General features: G+C 34.5%; 1 protein-coding gene across 3 annotated transcripts in view; it reads left to right on the forward strand.

The window, feature by feature from the left end:
• Positions 1 to 12,083, forward strand: part of fgd6 (FYVE, RhoGEF and PH domain containing 6) — a 54,821-nt gene that overhangs the window by 5,687 nt on the left and 37,051 nt on the right. For 2 of the 3 annotated variants that reach the window (XM_056455462.1, XM_056455464.1), the window contains exon 3: positions 11,173 to 11,284. In XM_056455462.1, coding sequence (XP_056311437.1) covers positions 11,173 to 11,284 — 112 coding nt within the window. The remainder of the gene's footprint in view (positions 1 to 11,172; positions 11,285 to 12,083) is intronic. The other variant, XM_056455463.1, reaches the window with a different exon arrangement.

Genomic DNA, 12,083 nt, shown 5'->3' on the forward strand with positions numbered 1-12,083 from the left:
TTCTAGTGGCTCAGCTCTCTTCTCTACAGACATTTCCTGCTCTAGCTACTGAAAATAACCCACAGGAAAATGGCCCAACCTGGACCCAAAGAGTGGACTGTAGCCCTCTCACACACACACTTTCATGACCACAGCAATACGGTGCATGTGTACATCTATATATTTATTGCTTTGTGGGTTTTAAACATTTGTGTGAACAAATCACAACAGATGAAACCTGCAGATGATCTGGATAGTAAATCCTTAAAGGGACAGTAACCTAAAAACATTATATTAGATTAGAATAGATTAGATTAAACTTTATTGTCATTACACATGTACACGTACAAGGCAACGAAATGCAGTTTAGTTCTAACTAGCAGTGCAATAGCAGCAAGTGCAGAATACAGGTATAAGTTATAAAGTGCAGTTATAGAAAAACTATGGTGATATTTACAGATGGATGTGCTATGAACATTATATACAGGTTGTATTAGCTATGAACAGAGATTTACAATAAATGAATATATGTACAGGATGCTATTAATAGCAGAAGTGTGCAGATAGATGAACATAATTACAAATGTATATGTACAGTGGGTGTGTACATAATTAGAAATGTCCATGTGCAGTGGGTATGTACAGTTCAAATAAGTGAATCAGTGCAATGTAGTGCAATGAATATGTGCAAATTTAAATGTGCAAATGTTAAATAGTGCAGTGATTGTGAGGAGTATAAGTTAGAGGAGTGTGGGGGGTGTATTGGAGGGGCAAAAGAGTCAGTGAGGGGCAGAGTTCAAAAGGGAGACAGCTCTGGGGAAAAAGCTGTTCCTCAGTCTGCTGGTTTTTGTCCGGGGGAGCCTGTAGCGTCTGCCGGAAGGCAGGAGAGAAAACAGTCTGTGAGCAGGGTGAGAGGTGTCCTTAAGAATACTGCGTGCTCGACGCAGACAGCGTTTCTTCTGGATGCCCTCAATGGCTGGCAGTGTAGTCCCTGTGATGCGTTGGGCAGTTTTCACCACCCGCTGCAGTGCCTTACGCTCAGCAACAGAGCAGCTTCCATACCAGACTGTGACGCAGTTGGTCAGGATGCTTTCTATTGTGCAGCGGTAGAAGTTCACCAAGACAGCTGATGAAAGCTGGTTCTTCTTAAGTTGCCTTAAGAAAAATAGGCGCTGGTGAGCCTTCTTGACCAGGCTGGAGGTGTTGATGGTCCAGGAAAGGTCCTTTGAGATGTGGGTCCCCAGGAACTTGAAGGATGAGACAGGCTCAACAGCCATCCCATTAATGTGGATGGGATCATGTGAGCCTGTTCGTCCCTTCCTGAAGTCCACAATGAGCTCCTTGGTCTTGTTGGTGTTGAGGAGCAGATTATTGTCGGTGCACCAAGTGGCCAGATGCTGTATCTCCTCCCTGTAGGCAGTCTCATCATTATTGCTGATTAGACCAATCACTGTGGTGTCATCTGCAAATTTGATGATGGTGTTGGATCTGTTCACAGGCCTACAGTCGATGGTAAAAAGGGAGTAGAGGAAGGGGCTCAGCACGCAGCCCTGTGGTACACCAGTGTTGAGTGTGACGGTGGTGGAGCAGATGTGGCCTGATCTAACATTCTGAGGTCTGTTAGTCAGAAAGTTCATAACCCAGTTGCAGAGAGACGTGTCGATATCCAGGTCTCTAAGTTTGATCATTAGCTTAGAGGGTATGACAGTGTTGAATGCTGAGCTGAAGTCAACAAACAGCATTCGTGCATAAGTGTTTTTATTGTCCAGGTGGTGAGTACAGAGTGCAGTGCTATGGAGACGGCATCTTCTGTGCTCCTGTTGCCACGGTAGGCAAACTGATGTGGGTCCAGTATGGATGGCAGAGAGTCTTTCAGGTGTGCCAGGACCAACCGCTCAAAGCACTTCATGATGATGGGTGTGAGTGCTACAGGGCGGTAGTCATTCAGGCATGTTGGGCTGGAGTGGTTAGGCACTGGCACAATAGAGGTGGTTTTAAAGCATGTTGGCACAGCTGCTAGGTTAAGCGACAGGTTGAACATGTCTGTGAATACCCCAGCGAGCTGTTCTGCACATGCTTTGAGGACGCGCCCAGGGATACCGTCTGGTCCAGCAGCCTTACGCACATTGATCCGACTCTGAGGAGGTGAGTGTGATAGGTGAGTGGACGGTTGAGGTAGTGTTCCTGGTGTAGGGTTGTGTATTGTTTCTTTCAAAGCGTGCATAAAAGTAAAAGATTGTAAAAAATTAAAAAAATTTTAAAATGGTATTTATAGTAAAAAATACTAGTAGTTTACTAACCTTTAAGTGGTTCCAACCCTTTTTGGGTTTAATGTTTCTGTTGAGCACAAAAGAAGATATTTTTAAGGAAGTTTGCATCCTGACAGATATTGACACCCATAGTAGTGGGAAAATACTGTGGAGGCCACTGGTTCCAACATAGGCATGGGCCGGTATAAGATTGTGACGGTATGATAACCTTGGAAATAAATATCACTGTTTCACTGTATCACGGTATTGAGATTACTGCTCTAAAATATATTCTTTTTAAATGTCTGGGTAAAAAACAAAAACTTCTTCAAATGAATCATTGACTTCTGATGTCTTCATTTATTTAAAAAAACAGAATTTTTTACAATTTAAAGTGACATCTTTGGATATCTTTTCTGCAAAGGTAGATAAAAAAACATACAGATACCTTAGGAACAGTGTTGCAGAAAATTTTGACGGTTTTTAAACCTTGACTTTTCCAAACCGTGGTATACCTTAAAAACGGTTATCGTCTCATGCCTATTCCAACATACTTCAAAATAGCCTCAAACAGGATTGGAACAAGTGGAGATTGTAAATGATGACAGAAACTACCATTTTAAAGCCATTCACATCTTTAACGGTAATTACAAATGTTTAATAATAATTTCAAATATGTAAGAATAGAGTCCACATCTTGGCTATTACAAAACAAACCACGGCTGATTAAATATGAACACACACAATCAGAATCCGCCTAGATTTAAAAAGGTTCCCAGGACAGGCCAGATCCTGGCTGTATCTGCCCCATACAAAACTTGTTGTTTTGTGTTTACCTTATGATAAATTATGTTAAACATCCACTGTTTCCCCACCTCTGAATGCGCAAGTTTCAGCTAGTTGTACATTAAAGCGTCACGAAACACCAAAACAGATTTTTTTGAGATGTTGACAATCATATATGTGTCCCACGCTGCTAAAACACTATTAGGAAACATATTTCACAAAAAAGTGAAAATTGGTTGTTTTTGCGTTATTTTGAGCAAATTCGTTCTTCCGGTTTGAAACGGATTTTTGAAGCTGCGTCACGGCGATCAGATGCTTGTGTGTATTCCAGCATGGAGAGTGGATGTCTGTACTGGCGACATTGTGACGTCTCTGAGTGTGCAGCATAAATTCATGCCACCATCAAGACGTCACGTTGTGTTGCCAAAACAAGTGGAAGAAGAAGAATTGATTGGAGACATGGATTGTCAGTGTTTTGTTTATAAATGTGCTGCAACGAAGGTTTTGTTTTCATTTCCCGCTATGAGAGCACAGCTGGAATCACGTGTGGAATACAGTGCATGCGGCAGAAATGCGTTTGTAAGGAACATTTTTTACCCGAGAGCTTTTTGCATCTGGAAATGGTGAAATCCAGATTTGCTGCTTGTCTCCTTTTAAATAAGACGCGGTTCCAGTTGGTGTTGATTGTCCTGTCTCTACAGAATTGGTAAGTGATCGATCAGGGGTCTTTGTTAGTTTATTCAGATAGCAAAGTTAGTTAGTATCGTCAGCAGTACTCTTAGTGTTTAAAGACATATCTTTGTCAAAATGATTTAGTTACTAAGTTTAAAGTACGTTAATATCACTACAATATTATGAACTGAAAGGTCCGCTGTAAATGCTGCTCTCCGAGTGCAAACATGTAAACACCGCAATCAAAGTATTACCATCAAGTAGAATTTTCACCACATTTTGTGACAGGAAAGAATATACACACATGGCTTTCTGACGCTATGTTACCTACCGAGTACATCCAAGTTACTGAGATGTGGAGGTTATTTTTTCTTCCATTCGCCGTACAGTATAAAACATTCCATTAAAACTACACTCCTCCAGCAGTTCCTTGCATCTAATATCTCGTTTGTCACGGGGGCATGCATGAAATGTTCCTGAACAAAAGTGAAAGTGCCAAACTGCACTTAAAGTAGACAAAATAATAATTTGCCAAATAATTTGATTACTGATGTCCATGTTAACACAGTCACTGTCTTTCTCCCCTGCATCTGAGTGTTTTTTTTGCCAGCGGGTGCCCAAACGGAAACTCCTATTTTTATGTGAAACCTTCCCTCTTTCCCTCCCCCGACACTCCCACCTAAACAGAGCTGGACACACCCACTTTCCTGACTTTGTCCAAACTAGAGGTGTGAAAACACCCTGCTGAGACAGGGGGGTTTCGTGGCCCTTTAAGAAAGCGTTCAATAAAAACAAAAAACACGACACAGAGGAACATAAAAACCTACTGCCAGCTAGCGTTTTGGAAGTGTTATTGCAGAGCTACACAAACAGCATGCAGAAGTATAATGTACAACTACACACAAGGCAGACTTGGTGAGTCACGCCAATCACTCGACGCAGAAGTATTAATCAGCCTAAATAGACTCTCAAAGGCGAGAGAATACCCATAATGCATTGAGTTTGTGCGTCAAATGAATTTTTACATCTGACCACAAGATGGCATCCAAGGCAAAATTCGATCAGTGTAATTTTCTTAATAAATCATTATTAAATTAAGTTACCGTTTGTATAAATCACAAGAATACTTTTAGTTTCTAATAGAAACTCGCCGAGTGTTAAATAAAAGTATCATCACAGGGTCTGACCAAGAAGTTGAAGATCTAATCCATCTGAGGGATTAATCAGTGCACTCAGTGCTCGAGTTGTCAGTAGTTGTCATTTACTCTTCTAAGATGACAATTTTAGTGGACTAATGCAAATGAGAGTATAGGGGCGATTTCAGATAAAGCCACTGTTTGACTTTAACTGAGTGTCTAACAAAAAAGAAATAAATTCTGCTCATCACTCAATGTCCCAAGTGACACACTCTGCTCCTTGTGAACCAACGTCCTACAGAGTGTAGCTGCAATAAGCTTCAAAACACTTGCCTGGACATTTCTAATAATCCTGAAGACTTTGATTAGCTCGTTTAAGTTTAAATAGAGTCTAAGTCAAACCGTCTGAGTCAGTGGCACTAGAGGAGCAGGTCTGGACACCACTGATCCTTGCATTCTTAACCAAGGTGGCCAGTGTAACAAAGAGGTTATAAACCTTATGAGTTGCTTTATTTTGTTAAACACAAAGGTAGATATTGACTTCCACAGAAGGAAAAACGAATACTGTGAAAGCCAATGGTTGCAGTTTTTTAGCTTTCTTCAACAGAGGAAAAAAATTAAAACAGATTTGAAACAAGTGAAAGGGTGACATTGACAAGTTTTTCAGTTTTGGATGAACTATCCCTTTAGGAAACGCATATTTAGAAACACAAATTCCAAAATTTTGACGACTTGTGTGTTAATAGTGATGACTGCAGAATTTGTAAGCACACTTTCATCACACATTGGCTTCTCAGTGATGAGCTCTCAGTGCCAGTAAAACAGCATTGTGCTGAACTTGCAGTTGGTTTCCAGATGCACAGGACGTTGAATCAAGCTTATGGTCCTGTGTTTGGAAATGTCAGCATGTTACCAACAAATATTTGAAGGCATGTGGCATGAAGCCATTGATCATAATAGTAATAATAGAACACGTATGTTATCATCTTTTTATCATCAGTACAAAAACTAAACACTTTATTTGATTGTACTGAATAGGGCTGCACAGTGCACAATATGTCGTTTCAGCATTGATATCATAAAGTGACCATTCACAATAGTCACATCGCAGGATTTGCAATGTTGAGTTAGTATTATAATTTATCAGTTGGATATTTTTGAGGCCTGTGATTGTATAATGACTTTTAAAAGCATTCAGGCATAAGAAATTGTACCATTTGTAACTTTAATAATGATTCAATTAATTGAATTATTTTTATTATTCAATTACTGTACCTGAATACTGTTAGACTCATAAAACATCAAAACACTGTTTATTTCATAAATATTTTTTTTATAAATTCTTTCCAAATTGAGATATTAAGTCATCTGGTGAATTTGTATTCATATCGCGATAAATATAATGCTGAATCAAAAATATCTATCTATCTATATATATATATATATATATATATATATATATATATATATATATATATATATATATATATATATATATATATATATATATATATATATATATATATATATATATAATATTCTCCAGCATATTCTTATCTGTAATTAACATTTTCAGTATATTGTGATGCGGTTGTGAATTGCATTATGGGATGTTGATCTCTGCTCTGTGGACTTCTGATGTTAAAAATTCAACTACTCTTTAACAATGTGACTTTCATTGACATTTTAGTATTTTGAAATAATATACGATGTATGAAATGAAAGTCAGAATGTACTAAATGTACTAAAATAACAGAAAATGTAATGGCAGTTTATTACAAGGTTTTTGTATCATAATATACAACACTAACCCAGACAATATATCTCTTTAAACTATTACAAATGTTCATAAATGTTAAAAAAATTTCAAGGTTAAAAGTTGTTGGAAGTAACATTAAGGCCTGATAATGTAATTCAAAAGCATAAATAGATGCAGGAAAAAATCAAAAATGACAAGAATCTCAAAATACGGAAAACTCTTAATTTACAGATATTTTTTACAGTGTAGAGCAATGATAAAAATTAAGGAATCTAACAGTACTCAGGCACAGAAATAAAACAATTAAATGTACAGTAAAGTTGTATAGTCTTTAATATATACAATTAAAAAATAAAATAGATTTTTGTTAAAGCAATGCAATAATTCCTTGTGCTCAAATGCCTTTAACTCACTTAAAAGGTTTACACAGTCACAGGCCTTAAAACGCACACAAAACTGATAAACTTTTATGTCTTTATGGTTAAAATGAAATGACTCCACAATTCTACCTGGTCAACTATAATCTTGACTCCACATTACAAATCCTGCGATGTGAATAATGGTCATTCACACTATACGATGTATCGATCCTAATACACAATATTGCAAACAATGTCCATCGTTTGTGATATAACACATATAATAATCTTCAAAATTGTATTTATACTGTACAATAATAAACACTAAACACAAGCAGAATCCTGTAGTATTGTGAAAGCACCCACTATTATAACTGTGAGATTTGAGTTGAGTCAGTCATTGGACTAGATTGGGTAATGGGAGTCAGGCAGAATTGAGTGAAACTTGCTGTGTGTGTGTGTGTGTGTGTGTGTGTGTGTGTGTGTGTGTGTGTGTGTGTACTTGTAGAGAGATTTGAAATGAATTTCAAAAGTTACTACAATATTATTATTATTCAGTTATTATTGGTGTTCAAATCGTAATATGGGTCTTATTATTATTAGCAGTAATCCATTTTGCTTTGTTTCATATTTTGTTGTAAAACATGGACCTAGCAATTAATATAATATAAAATAATATAATATAATATAATATAATATAATATAATATAATATAATATAATATAATATAATATAATATAATATAATATAATATATTTAAAAAATATAGAAACTATCTATTTGGGTTCTTATTATTATCAGTAAAATATTTTGGCAATTTATATTATATTATATTATATTATATTATATTATATTATATTATATTATATTATGTTAAAATGCTTTACATGGAAGTAATATCACCAATGGTTTTCAAAATAAAGCAAAATGGCCTTTTAATATAACATACAAAAATCTAAAATAAAATAACAATATTTTTATGTAATTAACTTAATTGAAATGCAATTATGCCAGATATGCATATTTGTGTGTTGTGAGTTGTGTGACAGACCACTGTGGTAAAAGTCTTCTTGCAAAAAAGATTTGACACATTCCAGGTAATGGACTCCATCACATATTTTAAATAACATTCACAGTTACTCAGGACAGAAACTCTAGCTTGCGTATCTCTCTCCTTCTGTGTATGTGTGTGTCTTTGCTGAGTGAGTTTATATAAGCTGTAAACAAGAGCAGCTCTGTCCTGCCGCAGGAGAAAGAATGAGAGCGAGGGGAACCAGAAAGAGGGCACAAAGTGTGTGAATGCAGAGAGTTTTATTTTGTGCTATCGGCTGCTGGATGCTGAAGGAGCTGTTCAGCCCAAAATGAAGATTTACTTTCTCATTCTCACGTCACTCCAGAAGACTTGATTTTTTTTTTATGTGGAGTACAAATACAATAGAAGATATTTAGGTGAATGATCACACTGCTCTTATATGAATGAATGAGTGAATGACTATATTTTTTTAACAAATTTGGGCTTTAAAAACAATTATTCTGCATCATGAAGCTTTCTGAAATTTAGGATTTTAAATTGTAGGATAAAATCTTCAAAATATTTGCAAAGATCCTTTAGCTGTATTATATTATATTATATTATATTATATTATATTATATTATATTATATTATATTATATTATATTATATTATATTATATTATATTATATGGTGAATTCAGGTTGATTTGTCAATACTTTATAGCAATACTAATACATTAGTCAAACAAAAGTATCGAAATAAAATACATTTAAAATAATATTGGTCAATTGGGACAAATTTCCTAGTCATCTCAATGGCAAAAATTTTCTCAATTGATCTGAATTCACCATAATTTTTATTTAATTTAATACTTTTTTGGCCAGTGTATTAGGATGCTACTGGTAGTAAAATTATTTTAGAGCCAGTATTTTGTGTCAGAATAACAGAAACTAGGTTTAAACAATGTTAAGCTAAAAAAAAAAAAGTTGACTCAACTTAATTTTAAGGCAACAAACTTCAGGACATTTTTGAGTTGACTCAACTTTCAACCCAATTACTGCACTTTACTTGATTTAAGTTGAGTAAACTTAATGTCCTGAAATTTGCTGCCTTAAAATTTTAAGTTGAGTTTTTTTTACAGTGTAGTTTAATTTATGATTTATTTATTATAGCTTAATTTCCTTTTTGTTGTAATAATAATTGCAATAATTCTAGTTGTCATTAGGGCTGCACGATATAGGGAACAATTGCAATGTTTTGTTTTTCAGTGATTAGCATTGTGATATGAAATATACTTCATCAGATGGATTGAATTACTCTTGTGAAGAATTCACCATTTAAAAATGTTTGGGGTGATTTTGTAGGGGAGTTAAAATATTAGCTATCCAAATGTTTTGAGAGAGAAAAAAAGTGTGTTAAATTTGACTGGAAAGTGGCAGTTGGACAAAATATTAATCTAATGGCAAAAGTGTCTAAATTAAGCTGAATTCACCCTAAATTTTATTTTATTTTATACTTTTTTTAACCAATGTATTACGATTGCTATTGATATTAGAATTATTTTAGAGCCATTACTTTGTGTCAGAATAACAGAAACAAGGTTAAAACCATGTTAAACTACATTGTAAAAAAAACAAAGTTGACTCAACTTAACTTTTTTACAGTGTAGTTTACAATTTATGTACAGTTTATTGTAGTTTGATTGCAATAATTATTGCGATAATTATAGTTATCATAAGGCAACACGATATTGGAAAGAAATGACATTGCAATATTTAGTATTCCAGTGATTAACATTGTAATATGAAATCTACTTCATCAGATGAATCAAATCATTCTTTTTGTGAAAAATTCACTAATTGAGAATAGTTGGGGTGATTTTTATAGGGTAGTTAAAATATTAGCTAATTTATCCAAATAAACTTAAAACTGGATTCTTAGGGAGAAAAAACATGAGAGAAAAAAAGTGCTTTATATTTGTCTGGTTAGTCTTAATGGCAGTTGGACACAAATATTTAAAATCTAATGTAGAACGACACTTGGCAGTCTTCACTTTACAATTGTTATTTAATAAATCTTTAAGCTACAAATTAGGGCTGAACAATGTATCGTTTAAGCATTGATGTGGCAATGTGTGTATTTTCATTAGTCACATAGCAGGATTTGATAATTTATTAAAGATTAAAAGATAAAGATATTATTGTATAAATTATTGTTCAATTGTGATTGTTCAATTACTATATTTCCATACTGTTAGACTCCCAAGAAAAACGATGAAGCACTATTTATTGAACTTTTATGATTTTTTGTATTTACTTGTAATTTATTATATTTAATGCAGATGCACCGCAATTTAAAAATACTTGATCACCCCAGTCCATCTAATTAGGGCTGCACGATTCTGGCTAAAATGAGAATCACAATTTTATTTTTTTATTTTTTTAAATCATGATCATGATTTTCTCACAATTCTGTAGATGTAAAGTAAAGGTTAACATTAGTCTGCTATTATTATGGTTATTTCTCAAACATATAAGATGAAACAACAATAATAACAGTTTTAACTGTTGGTTAAAATGCCTTAACACTTCTCTCATGACCTTGACAGTATAATTGGCTGAATCGTAGAAAAGCTGAATTACGATCATGTGTAAGGTCAAATCGAGATCTTTTTTCAATTAATTGTGCAGCCCTATCTAATTAATGATTTTTTTTTCTAATAGAGCTATTCAAATCATCTGATGAAATTATATTGATATCTCATAATATATCGCAGCAAAACAAAATATCATGTCAGACTTTTCCAATAATGTGCAGCCCTAAACCAAATGCTATTGTTTCTTGTGCCTGAATGCTTTTAAACTCACTTTATATGTTTAACAGAAAAAAACAATTAATAAACTTGAATCCACAGTAGGTCAAGATCCTGCAATGTGACTTTTGCAAATGCACACATTGTGATATCAATAACTGAAACAATATATTGAGCAGATCTAGTTAGCATATACTGTGTGTGTGTTTGTGTGGATGGTTGGTTGGGTGCGTGCATGCTAATCAGCTTGTTCTATTTCAGCTAGTTTCAGCAAAATATTTTCATTCAGTTTAACCTAAAACTAAAATAATTGATGTGATAAAATAATGAAAGTAATCCAAACTCACAATAAAAACTAACTGTGACTGGTCTGATTGTTTGTATTTTGGCTCTTCCTGTCTGGCAGCAGATGTTCAGTGAGTGCTGATCTATCAGAGGATGGACTGAGCTCTAATGAGGAAGACGGTGACAGCTCAGACTCCAGTAAAGAAGACATGAGACATTCAAAAGATAAAGAGGTACTGCACAATAACACAGGCGGACAAAACAAACATCACAATCAAATAGATGGAATCACTGGCATGGAATTAGAGGAATGTTCCAGGTTTTTAGCTTTATCGACAGCATCTGTGATTGTTCTTTCCTTTACCACAGGAAATAATTTCAACTCAATCTTTACTCCGTAAACACATTTATTTTTTACAATAATCCATCTACAACTGAAGTATATGAGGCAGGATATTGCATTAAAATCCACACTGCCTATTAATATGACCAAATTGTTTGAAAAAAGTATGCTAATTAAATTGATTTAACTCTTAATCATTGTTGCCAACTTAGCAATTTTGTTGCAACAAATGTAGCAAATTTTAAGCTTCATTTGACTACTTTTAGCAACTTTTAAAAAGTGACTCAAATCAAAAGTGCAGTAGTGACTGCAGGCTTAACACCTCTTAACACTGCACATGCTGCCTATGTTAACAAAATAGAGCTTTCATACCACATACAGAAGTAGTGATAATTTGTGCACCCAGTTTATTTTTGCTGCGCTGCTTATGCTTAATCAACGTGACAATGCATTGATAGTGAGCAAAAACACATTGGATGACATTAAAAAGTAGCTATTTTACCCAGTAAGTGCATTAATGATATCCATTGACTTTTAAATAGTCAGTCAAATGAACTTAAATGATTTGAATTAATACAACAAACAATCAACAAATCTTTGAGGCCCTAACTACAAAAGCAAACTTGACGCAATGATGTCACAGGGTCATTTTGCAACATTTAGCAACAAATTGTTCCACATTAAGCAAC

The sequence above is a fragment of the Danio aesculapii genome, chromosome 4 (assembly GCF_903798145.1).
Source record: "Danio aesculapii chromosome 4, fDanAes4.1, whole genome shotgun sequence".
Lineage (NCBI taxonomy): Eukaryota > Metazoa > Chordata > Actinopteri > Cypriniformes > Danionidae > Danio > Danio aesculapii.